General features: G+C 38.1%; 2 protein-coding genes across 4 annotated transcripts; one reads left to right on the top strand and one right to left on the bottom strand.

The window, feature by feature from the left end:
• Positions 1–18: 18 nt before the first annotated feature.
• On the top strand, positions 19–4,972 carry LOC105053202 (ABC transporter G family member STR). The gene is given in 5 exon segments (XM_010934284.4): positions 19–1,068; positions 1,161–1,296; positions 1,299–1,339; positions 1,739–2,007; positions 3,256–4,972. Coding segments are annotated over 5 exon segments (2,400 nt in total). The 5' UTR covers positions 19–702; the 3' UTR covers positions 4,844–4,972.
• Positions 4,973–6,586: 1,614 nt separating this feature from the next.
• On the bottom strand, positions 6,587–16,642 carry LOC105053203 (TPR repeat-containing thioredoxin TDX). Of its 3 annotated transcripts, none has more exons than XM_010934285.3 (10): positions 16,455–16,642; positions 16,328–16,349; positions 13,113–13,235; positions 12,938–13,025; positions 12,772–12,852; positions 12,605–12,669; positions 12,382–12,522; positions 12,204–12,317; positions 10,576–10,615; positions 6,587–7,264 (listed from the first exon to the last, which is right to left on the bottom strand). In XM_010934285.3, the coding sequence occupies exons 1-10, from the start codon at positions 16,562–16,564 to the stop codon at positions 6,930–6,932; spliced, it is 1,119 nt and encodes a 372-aa protein (XP_010932587.1). In that variant the 5' UTR covers positions 16,565–16,642; the 3' UTR covers positions 6,587–6,929. The 3 variants fall into 3 exon arrangements, with proteins under 3 accessions (XP_010932587.1, XP_010932588.1, XP_073100394.1); XM_010934286.3 differs by having other exon boundaries at positions 13,113–13,275; positions 16,455–16,617; XM_073244293.1 differs by lacking the exons at positions 16,328–16,349; positions 16,455–16,642 and adding an exon at positions 14,357–15,455 and having other exon boundaries at positions 13,113–13,275.
• Positions 16,643–18,250: the final 1,608 nt, after the last annotated feature.

The raw sequence follows: 18,250 nt of genomic DNA, 5'->3' as shown, positions 1-18,250 counted from the left end.
TATGGGTTAACAAAGCTGCCAGATTAGTGTTTCAGACCGGAAATATCATCGTGCCAATATGATCGAGTGAAAACTTGTGTGTACCAGAGCAGCTGAAATAATGTTGCTTCTGGCTGTTATTTCATGCCCTGCCTTTGAAGTTGATCCTTCTTCCCCTATACAAACGTTGTCTCATGGTATTAGTCTTTGCAAGCACTTCTAAAGGTGGACTGGTGGGGAATATAAAGGCAAAGGATACCCTAAGAGGCTTATAGAAGATGCCAGAGTTTGTGAATTGTAAGGTTTTGCACCATACTATCCTTACGGAGTGACAAAGCCAGTGACTAAATTTCCCATCTCTCAAGGAAGTTGTTTCGAATGCCAGATGGATGGAAATTTCTTGGGTTGGCAAGCTGGAGCCTTCTAATATATGTCTTACATTCTTCTCTATTTCAACGTCAGAACAAACACCAAATCCCATCTGAAAGATCGAAGCTAAAGCAACATCAACTCCAAAGAACTTCAGAGACAACTCCAACCTTATTCCTGTCCTTTTATATCTAGTCCATTGTCTCTTTCTACCACCCATCAAACACATCGCCTTCAATCCTCTCTTGAGACACCAAAGCCTACTCCATAAATCCAACAACACAGAGACTCCCTGAGAGAGTCCAGGGAGCTCAAAGCGGCACCGAGAGAGAGCCTCTGAAAGACTAGGGAGACATGTACCAAAATAAGATCTCTGAGATGGCATACCGGCGGACCAATACCAACAAAAGCTTAGAGAGCCTTCTTGTCCGGGACAAGCCTGAGCACCGTGTGCCGGCACCAGCCGAGAAGTTGCACCCAGGCCAGGGCCTGGAATTCCTGAACCTGTCCTACAGTGTAATCAAGAAGCAGAAAAAGGATGGTGTCTGGATCAACAAGGAGGCTTATCTCCTCGATGACATATCCGGCCAGGCCCTCCGAGGCCGAGTTACCGCCATCCTGGGCCCAAGTGGTGCCGGCAAGTCGACGTTCCTCGATGCGCTGGCTGGCAGGATTGCTCAGGGGAGCCTCGAAGGATCTGTCAGCATCGATGGAAGGCCGGTTAGTCTAGCTGCATGGTTTTTCTAAATGCTCGAAAAAAGTTGTATGATATGAATGATAACATGCATCCATCATGGATTTGGTTTGAGCAGGTCACCACCAGCTACATGAAGAAGGTGTCCTCATATGTCATGCAAGATGACCAGCTCTTCCCCATGCTGACTGTATTTGAAACCTTCATGTTTGCTGCTGAAGTTAGGCTCTCCCCTTCCATTTCTAAGTCGGAGAAGAACGGCGAGTGTGGGAGCTCCTCGACCAGCTCGGTCTGCAGGTCGATCAGTCCACTCTCAGTTATTACTTCAATCGTGACTAACAATTCTTATCTCAACTGTCTAAGAGTTTCCCGACTTCTTCCTTATCTACACTATATCTGTTTCGAAATTTATAGCTTCATCACATACTTTCTGTTATACCATACATTTTTTTTACCTGTCTCCCAGCTCTCTCTTTAGTTTTTTCAGCCAAAATCCAGCTTTCTTCCATCAGGATAATCTTTGTTACACATGCCTATATCATCTCAATCATACCTAAGAACTCTTTATGCATCCTTTAACATACTTGATGGTCGACCTGATATATTTATATATATCCTTGTGTGTTTCACCATGTCATGTGCAAACTTTCTGAAGTTCAATATTTTTGTAACTAAAAGTATTTAAGTGATGAACAGACCGCTGCTCACACAAAGATAGGCGATGAAGGCAGGCGAGGTGTGTCGGGGGGCGAGCGTCGCAGGGTGTCAATAGGGATCGACATCATACACAAACCATCCCTGCTGTTTCTTGATGAGCCCACATCAGGTCTTGACTCCAGTAGTGCTTATAGTGTAGTGGAGAAGGTTAAGGACATTGCCAAGGGAGGAAGTATGGTACTCATGACCATTCACCAGCCATCTTTTAGGATACAGATGCTTCTGGACCGGGTGATAGTCCTTGCAAGGTGAGCATATAGCAAAGAACTATATAAATGCATATGTTAAGCACCACATGCTCTTAATTGTGACATAGTTCAAATACTTTGAATGATGTCAAAGTAAAATAGTTGGTTCGCCTGAATTTTCGTTGAAGCAAAGCTTCAATAGAAATTAATAGGTATGCAGTTGACAGAGTTGATTAATTTCACGCAAATCCTTTAATAAAAATATTGTTATTGTTCTGTTTAACGGATTCTACTATATTTGATCCAAAGAACATTCCCTGCAATGACTTTTTTTTTTAAAAGAACTCCATTAATTTTTAAGACTCATTTGATTTGTAGGACGAAATTTTTCTCACTGAAATATTTTTTCTAGAAAGTTGATATCTAAAAAAGAATTTTTGTACATTTGGTTGACCATAGCAAAGTGGCATATTTCCGAATGATTTATGTTTCGTTGAGAATATGCTTTCCTAAAAAAATTATATAAAATATCTATTATGTCATATAGATTTTTGTTTATGAAATATGAAAAATTACTTTCCCATCTCTCTCCTTTAAAAATTCCAACTAAATATGAGATAGTTCTTCATTTTTTTTTATAGACCATACTTTCACCTCTTCTCTTTTTGTGAACCAAACTAGTCGATATTGATTCCGTGAGATGACTGAAACAAGGTGGCCATGTCATCCCTTTTGCTCCACAGTTTAATATGGAACAGAATATAAGAAGACATATTAATAATTTACAAAGGAAACAAACATTTTCATGGTTCAATTTCTTACTGGAAGTCCAATAATTGATGAAAATACTCTACCTGCTTCTGCTGTGTCTTGGCCACTAAAAGATATAAATAGAGCTTACCCAGAAAAATCACTAGCTATTTGCTTAATTTATTCTCAAGCTAAAGTTTAGATATGAGAATCTTTCCACACCATCAAAAGATCATTGTGCAACAATTTTTGAGTAGAAAAACATATTCTCAATTACAAAATCAAGTTGCTGGACTAAATAAATCACCAGCCTACCATAATCTTTTGTAAAAGAGACAGAATATTCTTCCCATAAAACTTGCCAAATGCGGTTTTCTGAACTGCAATCAGATAAAAAATCAGATAACTACTCAAACTAGAGCAAAACTACTGGAGAATTTACAGTTGATCCTCTTAAAAACACCTGGGAATAGTGCAAGTATGCAGTAATGCAAGAATTTGGCTAATGTGTCTGGCAACTGATCTGAACCAAAGGTGTTTGCTTCAAATTTTGTTCAGAGGGAGGTTGATATACCTGGGGAGCCCGGCAGCCCTGCCAGACCACCTTGCAGGATTCGGCCGACCGGTCCCCGACGGCGAGAACAGCATGGAGTACCTTCTGGATGTCATCAAGGAGTACGATGAATCGACGATCGGCCTCGAACCTCTAGTCCAATACCAGCGTGACGGACTCAAGCCCAGCCAGGCTGAAAGAACTCCAATCCCCAAGACCCCCAGAACCCCATTCCAAAAATCCACCCACTCTGCCCACCATATTCCACTCAACAGCCAGCAATTCTCCGCCGGCAACGTTACGCCGGGGCCAAACTCCACCCTGTCCGATTACTACAATGACGACGCCGACGATGAAGACTTCGACAACTCCCTCGAGAGGAAGAGCAGAACATGGACCACCTCTCACAATGGAGTCTACCAACCAAGACTGGCCTCCCAGTTCTACAAAGACTTCTCGGCGTGGCTCTATCAAGGCGTCACCGGCACTCCTCGCCGCCAGCCCACCTGGACACCAGCTCGAACACCTGGCCGCACCCCGGGCAAGACCCCCATTTCATCCTACTATTCCTACCGACCCGCCACCCCGCACCTCCCTACCCCTACTCCTACTCCAGTGTTCATCCACCCACCGCCACAAGCCTACCACCTCGAGCCCAAGCCGCTCGACGACCCCCACGACGGCCCCAAGTTCGCCAACCCGTGGCTCCGCGAGGTGATGATCCTCTCATGGCGCACCGTGCTGAACGTTATCCGCACTCCCGAGCTCTTCCTCTCCCGCGAAGTCGTCTTCACCGTCATGGCTCTGATCCTCTCCACTCTTTTCCACCGCCTCGGCGACGATAGCTTCCGGACGATCAACCGCCTCCTCAACTTCTACATCTTCGCCGTCTGTCTCGTCTTCTTCTCCTCCAATGACGCCGTCCCGACCTTCATCCTGGAGCGCTTCATCTTTATCCGAGAGACGGCGCACAACGCGTACCGATCGTCGTCCTACGTGATCTCTGCCCTCCTCGTCTACCTTCCCTTCTTCGCCATCCAAGGCTTCACCTTTGCGTTCATAACCTGGATCATGCTGAAGCTGAAAGCCAGCCTGCTGTACTTCTGGATGATACTGTTCGCCTCGCTGATCTCCACCAACGCGTACGTTATGCTGGTGAGCGCGCTCGTGCCGAGCTACATCACGGGCTACGCGGTGGTGATCGCGACGACCGCGCTCTTCTTCCTGACGTGCGGATTCTTCATGAAGAGGTCGCAGATTCCGATCTACTGGCGGTGGCTGCACTACATATCGGCGATCAAGTACCCCTTCGAGGCGATGCTCGTGAATGAATTCAAAGGGGATAGGTGCTACTTTGGGAACCCCAACGAGCTCACGCCGGGGCCATTGGGTGACATCAAGTTCAGCGATCTTCACCGTCAAATCGAGAAAAATCTGAGCTGCCCGTTGATCGGCGAGGACGTGCTCGCCACCATGGATATAGGCTTCGAGAACGTGTGGGCGGACGTCTTCATACTGCTTGCATGGGGCGTGTTGTATAGGTTCCTCTTCTACGTGGTCCTCAGGTTCTATTCCAAGAACGAGAGGAAGTGAGAGCAACCTCTTTGACTCTGGTCTCTCTGGAAGTTTTTGTTCTTCCCAAAACAGTGGGAAGGAGTTTTAGTAGTCTTTTTGTCGAACACTTTCTACGTGAATGGGAACAATCTTATTATTCATTGATTATTTAATTGGTTTTATCCCGGCCCTCCAAACTTCTTTAGGTCCGCAGAACTGAGACCGACTGAGGTGGCAATGGCACCCTTGGCATGACTTAAGCCGATAGACTGGCATAGATTCGGGTTCTGTATTACTGTCAAGCAACAGTCTAAGATACTTTAAATGATGTAAATATAAAAATTTTTTATCCAAACGAGGTAAGTCCAAATTTATTTATCAACTAATATAAAAATTAAAAATATTATTTAAAATGATATTTTTTATAAAAAAATATTATTTCAAATAACTTTCTACCCACATAATCCAACCTTCCATAGCCTACATGAAATTTAAAAAAAAAAAAATCATAATAATTAATATTTTTAGATCTGAATGACATTTTTAAAAGCACCATTGATGTAGAGGAAGGTAGGAAGTTGACGTCGGATAGAAAGAAGAAGGCAGAACGATAAGATCACTTTAAAAATAATCCTTTCATTTTTTATTTTTTTTTTGAGTTCTATATAAACTATGAGGGATGGATTGATTGGGCAGACATTTTTAACTTTTACATTAATTTAATAAATAAATTTGAACCTACATCATTTGAATAAAAAAATTTTACATTTACATCATTTAGATAAAATACTCCAACAATCTACCTCCAATAACTAAAATTTTATTTTTTCATGCCTGTAGCTTCTTTGTTTTTCAAAGATAGGCAGGCAAGACTTTCTGTAATTTTAATTTAATCTAAAAAAAATCAAGCTCTGGCTGATTATTACACCCCCCCCCCCCCCCTCAATCATAAAAAAGAAAGGTTTTAGCCCTTTTAAAAAAAAAAAAAAAACATTTCATTCAGCTGAAACAGCATCATGGAACGCAGCTGGGACATATACAGCAGAGACTAGAGAAGAAATAATATCTCAAAATCATGGACTGCAAAACCTAGGTGAGGCCAATGGTTATTCATTTCTTCAGCTAATAACTAAAATAGGTTTACTATTGGTTCCAACCTGTCAAAATCTCTGCTATTATAACAGGACAGCGCCCGTAGCCTCGAGCAGTCCGTCGGAGTCCCAAAGCACAGCCTATTCGTTTATTATTATTCTTATTATCCGACAACACAGACCATTCTTTAATGAATATATACTCCTTTGATGGATAAAGCCATGAAACGTAAGCCCTGATATGTCAACCACCACACTGAAGGACCATGCTATGTTGCTCATCTTCAGCGTGGTCATAAGCATCTAAAAAATTTGCAGTGCATTAGTGACATACACTAGCTTAATTCCCACTTTAAGGTATCAAAACTAGAAGATTAGAGTCATCAGGAGTTAAGAAATCTTTAGCTAACTCACCAAAAAAAAAAAATCCTAGAGTTAATACCAGCATTACCTCAACTGATCAAACTCATAGCAGTGATTGAACCAAAATTTCCAACCAGGAGAAGATGAGATGGAAACCATGATGATCCTGTCTTGTTGTCTCCGATGCTTTAATCTGGAAGTCCTCTCACTAAATTTGAAAGCTTTGTCCTCACATTCAGGTAGGAGATGCCCTCCTTCTTAGGCTCTTTCTGAGGTATTCCAATGTGAACAATAATTTCATCACTGCTGCATCAAGCAAATAATACCGTTGGCTCTTTAACCCATGAACTTCATATGTAGTTCATTCCAAAAGTATTGCATTGTAACACAGGAACCCTTAAATTGTTAGGTTTTTTCATACAACTAAAAAAACATATTTAAACTTATGTTGTTGGCAGTAAGACGTAAATTAATATACAGATAAACTTGTCTGAAAAAGTCAGGACGTCAACCTATCCTTCATTAGTAAAAAGTGTCCAAATCTCCAAAGATCTGGATCCATGGTCTCCTTTTGGCTTCTTCCAATATCTTTTTTTTTCTTTTTTTTTTTCACTTTTAGCGCATATAATGCAACAATTGAAACCAAAATTCACGCAAACTCCAATTGCAACTTATGACCTTCCTGCATGCAGCAAAATCTTCCCCTCCAGCCCACTCTTGTCAGCCCCAACAACCTTGTCAATTTCTTTGCCATTTTTCACGAAGAAAAAGGTTGGTACACTGCTGACATTCCAGCTCTGAGCGACAACCCCAAGCTCATCTATATCCACTTTCAGGAATACAACTTTGGGGTGCTTTTCTGCTAAGCTTTTGTAAAGAGGTGCCATGAAGCGACAGGGCCCACACCATGTTGCAGTGAAATAAAGAATGACCAATCTAGACAAGCTTGACGCAGCCCTGAATTTGGTTTCCAGCTCTTTCGAAGAATGGATGCTGATAACACTTCCTGTTGATCAAAGCACTTAAGTTGCATTTTGCTGTGAATAGGTTTTATTGGAGATTAGGTTGAAGAAAAGATGCAAAATATCAGCTTGTAATCATAAGTAGGATCTGTATCTTGACCTAGAATTTCATATACATCACATCAAATAAAGCCAGTATCTCTAATAATATAACACCATAGTACAATAAAAATATAATAAAGTGTAACAATTTAACAAACCATAATAAACCTAGCAATACAAAGATGTGGATTTAGAACTTATGGTCCCTATGGGCAATGAAGAACATGCAATTCTTGTAAGCTGTCCAAGAGCAAGGAGCAAGCAGGGATGGAGGATATGATCACCAGACAAACAATTGACGAGCAGGTTGCTCATCTAACGTTGGGTGGAGGTTATTGCAATGAAGCACAAGCCTTAAGCTAGAACACCGAGCTCAAGAAAGGGATGAGGGGTGGGGACAACCAAGCTACTCACAAGAACCATGGGGTTGGATTCAACCAGGGCAAGAAGTCTCAAAGGTCCAGACAGAAAGGCAACGATACTAGAAGAAAGAATGGTAAGCAGGCAACAAGTCCCTCAGACATAGTTTGCAAGGGATGTGTCCAAGACAACTACAGTGATTCCTGATCCCTTCAAATAGTGATATGGCCCGATAACCTCTAGATACCAGTGACAATGATGACTAATGATGGGAAAGATAATGATAGTGGGGGCATACGTAACATGGGGTCATAGAGGTTCAGCATATTCACCAGCGAGGTAGATTTTTATCGTGCCACCTATGATCAAAATGGTGGAGCAAGACAGGATTCTTCAGGTGAGTTGAGGAAAAGGACAGGACCATTGCTCAAGCATGCAGCCAATTGAGTACTTCTTTGTATGTGGATCCAAGACTGTTCAAGCATGCAATCCAAAGGATTAAAAGGGAACCAGGATGGTTCAAGCATGCAAGCATCCAATGCCAATGATGTCAAACATTGAGTGGACCTCTGGAGTCCTGAACGTTTTAGCATGTCACCAGTATTCACAAACCCTGTATACAAAGTTTGCATTACAATGCCACTCTGACATCTGGCCCCGCATATACTCCCATCATTATATTCTGAGGAGCATGTCTCTCCACAACACTATCCTACTTATGGATGTAGGTTCTAGAGTCAGTACAGTATTGTCACCTATCTCCTTGAGTTAGGATAGCCAAGCCCATATTGGACGATCAGGGAGCCTATTAGGAACAGTATCAACCATGATATTAATAATAGCGATGGTTCAGATCCAAAATGCTCTCAAGGAATAACTTTTCCATATACATAGTTATATTTGTATTACTATAATTATATTATCTTACCTAAGTATAAAAGTATGAGCTTACTAAATTCTATAGAATATTAGTTTCATTTAAGGCATCAAGCAACTACCTAGCAATAAAACTTGTAGGGGGACAACAAAGCACAACACCACAAAATAAATAAAACAAATATTGTCTTAAACTACATAAGGGAGGTTGCCATTCAAATCCAACTGATTTATTATGATGAATCCATCCAAAAATAAATGGAAAAAAACTGTTTTGATAGCACATGAATAGTGCATGAGATAAAGTTGTTGACATGTTGGCATGGCAAGAGCATACTTTAAGAGCAAAACCCTAAATATTGAGGCCCATCTAGACATAACTAAGGCCATTAGAACATGATGCAGTAGGATATGACATATAGATGGAGCTTCACCTCAAATAGATAAACATTTAAGATAACATTGCTCCTTCAAAATATTAGATTTATGATGCAACATCATCTCTCTCTTTATTTCCAATCCTATATACTGCTCTTTTAGGGTATCACTTTCTATGATATCCCCCCATTTTCCACCACTACGTATTGCATGACTATCATAGAAGGAGATCAAATCAATGATCATGGATGGTGAGGATCATGGGTTTGAGGAGAAAATTGTAGTCAAGCATATGACAAAAGGGGTTCCAATCCATTTGCCAGTGACAAGCATGAAGATTGGACAGCCAAAATAGTTGATGATGCGTACATAGTACCAGAATACCTAAAAAAGGGGGATCGGTCTCTTACTCTCTCCCCAGTCCCCATGCTATGTGCCTTAGTAGGTCAAATACAAATTGTTGGTGACATTTTCTCTCTCTTTTGGTTGAGTTTTATATTTTTCAACGGAAATAAGTTATTATGTGAGAACTTGGGATATGTGAAATTTATTTGTGGGATCAGATTTCTCATTATTAGATTATGCGGCTTATAGATATACTTGTTGATGTCTATTTGTGGGCCCAAAACAAGCATGATCAACCAAGTTGGAAATTTGGAAGCCTGATGGCATAGAGTTGGGTCATAAATTTGACGAGTGGTTGGATAAAGGAAGCTAAAAGTAGAGGTAAGATTGGGCAACTAGAACCAGGACATGAGTGGACAAGGTAGGCTAAAAGGCTTTGCACCTTTAGGTCTAGGAAGATATAGTAATCAACCTCTTTTTCAAGAACAAAAAATCGTGGGCTGTATCCATGGGAACGAGAAGTGGATGGGTTGTGAAGTACATCAATGGAGGGAAGCAGGCATCAACAAGGAACTATAGGAGCAAATCGAGTTGAACTGGGAGAGAATTGGATTAAGATGGATGGCCAAATGGGAATAAGAATTAAAGAGCCAGCCCATTGATACGAAGTTTCTAGAAAGATAAAAAATGCATGGTGATTGTGCCGTTAGGACACATGGACATCATATAACAAAAACGGTCCAATCAATGAGCTGAATAAGACTGCATCACAAGGAAGGTGAGGACCTATAAATCATAAAGAGCTAGGATGGGTACGAGATGCTTAATTTGAGAAGCGCCCTAAACACGTGGTGTATAATTAATTTAAGTGGGAAGCATGAAAGTTTCCACATAGAAGAAATATTGGCACTTCTACATAGATTAAGGATACACAAAAATACATAAATAGATAATACAAACATATCCATATACATTCTGTTAGCTTAGTCATATATTAAACAAATATAATTTGCATAAAGCCCCATATTTGGCATATCAAGCCAGAGAAATGATACATGCTCCCATCAACAAGTTAATGAAAGAAGAACAGTGACTACACATGGTTAGCACAAATGAAATCATGCACATAAGCATGCATTCGGAGCATAGCAAAACCCAAAAAAAAAAAAAAGTGTCTCTAGTATGAAGGTGGGTGTATGTATAGGTAAATAAAAAGAAAGACAAAATGTTAATGTAGCAGGCTCTTAATAAGAATAAGAATTAAAAAAAAAAAATGTAGAAGACATTGGCATACCATCTTGTAAAGAAGCCAAGGAATCTTTCAACTCATGCTCCTGCTTAAAAAAAAAAATCATTTATCTAAGAAATCATTTACCAATAGAGAAATATTTGAGATAGTCCATGTCGTAAGTTAGTCATGAGTAAATGTGGTAATATATAGCTGAGAAACTTACAAAAGCTGTCTTTTCAAGATTAATCTTTCTTTTTCTCCATTGTATATGTAATCAGTGTCAAATAAGCAGACAGACTTTGATGTAAGAACCACCTGGACAAACTTTGTTTACATTTCAAAAAGACCTAAACCATACTCTAAAGTAAATACCAGTCTTTCCAGTTTCCACTATTCAAATTACTTGCATCATACCTTGTACATCACACGTCTTAAGGATGTACAGAAACAAAATTCTATCCTGCATTGAACGCAGGTTCATGCCCACACCATCATGCAAATTAAAAGTCTATGCAACCACTATCCATTTTTTAACATGTCAAACACAAGCCACTTGCGTACTCCAAAAGTAAAATAAAAGAAAAAAAGAAAAAAAAAAACAGTTGGTGATGGTGGACATATAAATGGGATTCCCAAGGTAAATTCATTAGCAATCAAGGATACAATCCTTGATGAATTGGAAACAATTCTAAGAAAAGAACCCATCTATTTGTGACTTGGTCTCATTGGCTCTCCGGTTTTGTCCGCTGCAAGATTAGATTATAAAAAATTCTCTTTTCCTGTGGTTTTTTGGCATATAGTTTATGACATCTCTGGTTCTCCAAATCCTGGTGCTGGCATATTACAATCATATATTGCTTGAAAATAAAATTCATCAAGAATTAAATACATAAGTTTTCTTCTCAATTATTCTTAACCATGTTTTAAAACACAAACTTTGGTGTCTCAACGTCGAAGAGAAAATCTTCTCTTTTTCTAATTTGTAGCTATCTACTTGGAAAATATTGTGTAGGCAGACTTAGATCTATATAGTGTTTGTGACTCAATATTAACTTAATGATTACCATTGTTTCAGTTATGTACTGGCCATTGTAACAAAATAACACAACATAATCTTCATTATCTAAGTATCGATGGAAGCTTTTGGATATTCTAAAAAGTCTGCTAATATATAAAATTGTTGTAGGGGGAGTTTGTACCCGCAACACAACTATCGCTGATTTTGGAAGAAGACTGCCTAACAGAGCAATGGTTATGGCATGTAACGCAAAACACGGTAATATTTTATTGTTTTATCATAAAAAAGAAGTTCAATTTTTTCTCTTTTTTTTTTTTCTTTATTTAACACTTAGCTATACATACCTTACATGCAAATGCACATACTTTTACTACATAATACCTATATACGCACATACATATGTACATGTACATAGATACATGCATACATATATATAATACGCACATACATATGTACATATACATCCATAAGTATTATATGTATGTATGCATGTATCTATGTATGTATATCCTTCCTTCCCCCTCTTAATTCCTCATTTGGATATGCATCACAACAATGGCTTACATATGTGGAAGCTACTATGTCAAATACTAGAGGACACTTGGCACCAGGTAAAAGTGGAAACAACAAATATATCAAAAGTGAACCTTCTGCAATCCATTTGAATAATTACCTCTGCTTCTGCATGTTGTTTTTGCCTTTCACGTTCAATTTTCTTCATTTCCCTCTCTTTCCTCAAGCGCTCATATTTTCTACATTGCTCAATTTTATGCACATTACGCTCAACCTGCAGAGGAGATGTAATGTCATGCAACAAGTTTTTTGCACTTCCATTTAAGACGCTGAATTACCTTTTTGAGCACTAAGTTGATCTCCTCGTCATAATCCAATTTTGACGCCAAGTGCAGGTCCCTAGCAGCCTCTTCCCATTGGCCCAACATAGCTTTAGCCATTCCTCGAGATTTGTATCCTTTGGCAGAGTCAGGATTTATCTAGGAAGACGAACTCATGAGAATAATAGGCACTGAACTTAGGAAATAATCCATATAGTACTTGCAGAAAGTGGTTATAAACCTGCAAGGCTGCATCTGCATCTCGAATAGCAGCATTTGGTTTTTTCAACTTCACAAAAACACTAGCTAAAATATAAGAATTCCAGCAGCATCAGATGTAACATGATTTTCAGAAAATAGTTTAGAAAAAACAACTAACATAGAACTATTTTGTGCAGCTAGGCTTACCTCTAGTTGCATAAAGAATAGACGAACTTGGATTTAACAAGATAGCTTCTGTTAGATGTTCAATGGCTTCATCCAGTTTACCTAGTGCACATTATTATTTAATTTTTGTCAGCACTATAACACAACGAAACAGAGAAATGTCCACTGCAAAAATGTTATAGCCTGCCTTGTGCTATTTTATCTACTGCTTTGGCTTTGCACATCTGAGCAGCATCACGACTCTCCTCAGAAACTTCAACAGAGGGATCTCCCATCTTGTAAAAGAAAATTTAGAAGTCAGCAAAAAAAGCGAAATATTAGACAAGGCTTCATGATGTCAACATAGCCATCTACTAACAGACCTTCTGTGGAGGATCATTATCAGGTTCTACCACATCGCCATCCAGCTTAATATGTGACTCAACAATTTCATCCTCATCAAGAGCATCTTCAGCCCTTTGATTTGGTTTTTTGTCTTTCACATCCTTTGCCACAAAATCATCCCCTTCATTTTTCATTTGACCTCTTTGTACATGATAATAGTAAAATTTGAAGGGCTTGCAATAATATAAACTTTTATATGGAAATATAATGCTTTTTGATATATGCTATTCAAAATTTAAACCAGAAGGAAGTATATGATCAACCAAAAATGTGGTTGCTTTCTGTTCCTTTGGGGGGAAAACAACTCTCAAAGTCAAACAACTTGGCAATCAAACTACACATCACACAATATTTAAAATATTAGATGTCACAATGAAAAAGAATTAGGTCAGTTTTATCTTCTACAACTCATTATGCTGAGCAAAAAATGACATGGCCCCACAATCTCTGTTACAGAGAAAAATGAAACAAAAAAACCAAGAGTTATATTCTGATCTAAACTATCAGAATGCACTGTGTAAATAGCATAAATATCTATTTTAGTTAGTTCTCATAGTTGATGCACACATGGATAATTAGAATGGAAATACTTGGGAATGATCGCAGTGGTACAATATGATAAAAGCATGGGCATCTACTGGTAATCATACAGCCCATGGATATGGGGGCTTTGTGGATATGTTTGCACTTTAACATAGTTCTGTGTACAAGGACATGTGTGCAAATCATGGAGCATAAAGCTAAACCAGCCAATGACCCAATGGAACCAGCCTGCAGCATAAAGCTAAACCAGCCAATGACCCAATGGAACCAGCCTGCAGGTTAAATGAGTCGGAACAACAAAACCCTTGGTCTGACTTCAATTTGGTCAAAGCTGGCCAGCCTTTTAGGGACCCAACTTAAGAAGCTAGGCATAGTTTGTAACTGTAGTTGTATTCACTTCATTTCTCATGAAATGAACTGCAGAATCATCCCAAATTTTCTCTTAAAAAGAACCTAAAAACAAATGCTAAAGATGTAGTGTAGACCAAACAACTTCCATACTTTTAAGTTAGCTCGCAGTTCAAAGTGGCAGCAGTAACTGGAGTTGGGCAAGGGAAAAGGTTCACAGTATGACAACAGATCTGACACCATTATTCAGTTATCCCTTAAAATCTAAGAGATCAGTGCTACTCCAACTTAATGCTAGTAGAATTATGTATCCATCCTTCTTCATCTTTACCTTGTAGCTGCTTTCCATTTAGTAGACATGGCTATGCCTTACATATATCCCCCAAGTGTCAGACAAGACCTACAAGGGAAGATCGAGAACCACATGTGATGATTTGAATCCCAAAATTGAAACTTGAAAGTCGAAACTTTACCTCTTTTCCAGTTTTCCTAAACTCCTAGGTTGAAGTCAAGTGTGCTACTCTGTCTCCTTGCCACTTCATTTGGAGTTAAATAATTAATACATCCAATTCTTCAAATAATTATACAAAGGTCTTGTCTCTTTTGCCATATTCATTTAAATCGAATCTTCTACATCCAAGATCCCCCCAATATACAATTAATGTGGGACTAAATAAGCCCGCATGGATCCTCTTATGCGCCCTTGTGAATCTAAGTTCTGCTTAGGAAATGTAGTTTTAAAATATTTAGTGGAGTGTAACTTAAATATTCTATTAGAGTGCATAGCATTTCAACTTTTATCTTATTTTTAAAGATAAAAGAAAAGGCTTTCAAGAGATTACTTCCTTTCTTTTTTCTTTTGATATAATGGACCTTCAACACATGCTCCAAATATCCAGTCATATACGCACACCTAATGAGGATTCTTTTAAACTTTATCATTATCAACTTGTGCATTTGGCTTATAAATTATGCTATGTAATTATACATTTTTAATGTTATATATCTTCTAAATATCTGATGCATATGTTAATTAAAAATTTTGGAATCCATGACTTTAACTGCTACACATTGATTTTCATCTTGCAAAAGGTAGACTACAGTCACTACACCATATTGACAATCCATATCAACATACATCTAGCAAAAGTTGTGGCATTTGTACTTTTCAATTATCTACTTCATGACCAATATCTTTAGGTTGTATATTCCGATTCCTCTTTGTTATAAGCACATATCTTTGAACTAAATGAAATAACTTTCTATATCTATACCATATCTAATAGTATGACTTAAGTTTTCATCCCATCAATTTTACTTCCGAAAATGCATTTTGTCAGCAAAAAGACATTACCTAACAATAGCATGCCGGTATGAAAATGATAAAAAACAAAACCAATATATGATCTCCACCCACCCACACGCGCGCACATCTCTCCCCTCCCCCTCTCTGTCACTAGACCTCTCTCCTCACACCACCTCCCCAAGTATCTCCTACATCTCTTCATCCATATTTCCCTACTACTAATATCTCCCTCCTTCTCAGTTTGCAATTTCCCTCCAGTGCTCATCCTCTCCCCGTCCCCTCACTTAACCAATCTTACAAATTTTCCAACCTTATACCCACCCCTTTCTCTCTATATGAACTGCCACCCCTATGCATAGTCATCTTCCCCCACCAACAATTTGCTTCACAAATTATTTCTCTTTACAATTTATTTAATAAATTCTGGCATATATTCTCTCCATCTCTGTCCCTTATAAGACTATCCTTTATTGATTAACAAAAACTTATCAGGAAAGAAAGTAACAGCACAACTACCTAATTAACTTTAATACTATGTTACTTAAATGCATAATACTAAGTATTCAGAAGACGGAAATTGTATCATAAATCTTTGGTATTTATAGACTTTGATTGGACCTTCCTTTTATTTTGCTATAATATTTCAAAATTACATTACAAATATTTCTTTCCTTTTAGTTCTTTTCATTCTTTTAATGTTATTTTACTTATTTTCATACGTGATACACATCAACGTATAACTAATCAAAGATATACAAGGAAAAGGCACCAATTTAGGAGAATAAAAAAAACGAGAGGAAAAAGAGGTACTCCTTAACTATATGGATCACAAGATATCAATAACAGAAAACGGAAGAAGATATGGTGCCCAAAACCTTACTTCCAAAAACAATTCAAATATCCTCTCACTACTTTATTCTCTGCTAACATCAAACAAAGAGAAAGGGAGAAAAGAAACAAATATCGCGGAACAAGGAGATAAAAGAGGAAACCGACCGGAGGAATTCGCGCGCCAAGGCTGAAAGAAATAAAACCAAACATCAGATCAAAGTTATCAAACACTTCAGAGAAGAAGAAAGAGATCAAGAGAATAACAAGAGAGGGGGGGAGAGAGAGGGGTAACCTTTGGAGATAATCCTTGAAGAAGGAAAGGGAGGGGTCGTGGAGGGCGGAAGGGTTGGACTTGCAGTAACTGACGAAGGCCTTCAGCTGCGTTACCTTTTCTGCGTCCATGGCGGCCTCCTCTCTCTACTCCGACGCCGCACAACTCTCCACTGCTTCCCACTGTAAAAGAAATAGCAAAGTCGGCTGGAATAAATGCTTCGCCACAAGTTGTACCTTGTAATTCTAAAGCGCGGTTGCTAATGGACCCGGACCGGCCCGGACTCTGATAGTGATTTGGACGATTGAAAGGCCCATTCATTCTCGGGCTGGGGCCCGGTCAGGATCAAAATTAGGCCGGAGTCCATAAATATCTTTTGGGCTTATGTCCTGCCTTAAGCCCTAAAAAAGGATTCAGAGGATATTTTAAGGGTTGCTGTATGGGTAATTCCACATAATAGCAGAATGGTGGGGCTGCCAATGGATTGGGTTGGTATTTTTATCAATTTGGGATCAAAATGCAGGTCGAGAAAGAACCCTAGGTAAGTTAGAATTTGACTTGATCTAAATTTGGGTTCAAATCTTGGTGATATTTTTGCTGCATCCAGTTTCAAAATTTTTAATGCTAAATGTGCTAAAGCAATACGTTTGAAATATAGCAATAAGAATGGTAATTTTTTTTATGAAAAAATTCAAAAAAAAGGAACCAGAAAAGGAGTTGCATCATTATATTAAGTTTATTGGTCATATTTTCTAAAAGTAAATTATCATGAAGCACAATAATATAGACATTATTCTTCTTTTTCTCAAATTGAATGTTTTCTTATGATATTTTGAGTTCCAAGTCTTTGTCGGTACTAAGATTGCATGGTTCAAGGAGATGAGAAAGGGACTCCATTGGGTGTTGATTCAGTATCATTATTTATTAAATAAATCAAAAGTATCATGATGGTAGAAAACAAGTGCACCAAAATCTTAATTTATATGTTACAATATTCATATTATAACCATCCTTTGTCTCATTAAAAATGATTACCTTTAAACTAGTAGAACATTGAAGAAATCAATAGTAACCAAGATATGCTACTTGGGACCCAAGGAAAACTATGCAAAACCGGCCCTTTTCTACCGTTTTACCTCTATAAAAATTTTGGCCTCCTCTACCACTATCCTCTAGTCAATTCTTCTCTACCTCTAAAGAATAGAAGAAAACCCCCTCATTTCCTTAGTTAGGTGTCTGCTGGAGACCCAAAACCAAGGTGAAAGGATGGAGAAAGCTGCTATCAAACTCATTAACCATCCTCCTTCTCCTTCCCCTCTCCTCTCTCTTTCTTATTTTCATTTTAATTTCATGCGATTTTTGAGATCTCTTTTCAAAACAAGGTAAAAGTTAGGTTTGGATGTTGGTTTGGCTCCGACCTCCTATCTAATTATTTTTTTCAGCTCAATATATATATATATATAATATATGTATGTATGTATGTATGTATGTATATACATACATACATACATATACATATATATATATATATATGTGTGTGTGTGTGTATACATATATATACATATATATATACATGTACATATATATACATATACATACATATATATATATATATATTATATATATATATATATACATACATATATATTATATATATATATATATATATATATACATATATATAATATATATATATATATATACATATATACATATATATATATATATACATATATATATATATATACATATATATATATATATACATATACATATACATATATATATATACATCATACATACATACATACATACAT

This window comes from Elaeis guineensis, chromosome 10 (genome assembly GCF_000442705.2).
Source record: "Elaeis guineensis isolate ETL-2024a chromosome 10, EG11, whole genome shotgun sequence".
Taxonomy (NCBI): domain Eukaryota; kingdom Viridiplantae; phylum Streptophyta; class Magnoliopsida; order Arecales; family Arecaceae; genus Elaeis; species Elaeis guineensis.
The sequence above is the reverse complement of the archived record's forward strand: the minus strand, read 5'-3'. Positions and strand labels throughout refer to the sequence as shown.

Excerpts from the sequence above, each read along its gene's own strand:
- LOC105053203 (XM_010934285.3), bottom strand. The coding sequence starts at position 16,564 with ATGGACGCAGAAAAGGTAACGCAGCTGAAGGCCTTCGTCAGTTACTGC. Across the intron at positions 12,853-12,937 it reads AGTAGATAAAATAGCACAAG|GTAAACTGGATGAAGCCATT; the intron begins GCAGGCTATAAC and ends AATGTGCACTAG. Across the intron at positions 12,318-12,381 it reads TCAACTTAGTGCTCAAAAAG|GTTGAGCGTAATGTGCATAA; the intron begins GTAATTCAGCGT and ends TCTCCTCTGCAG.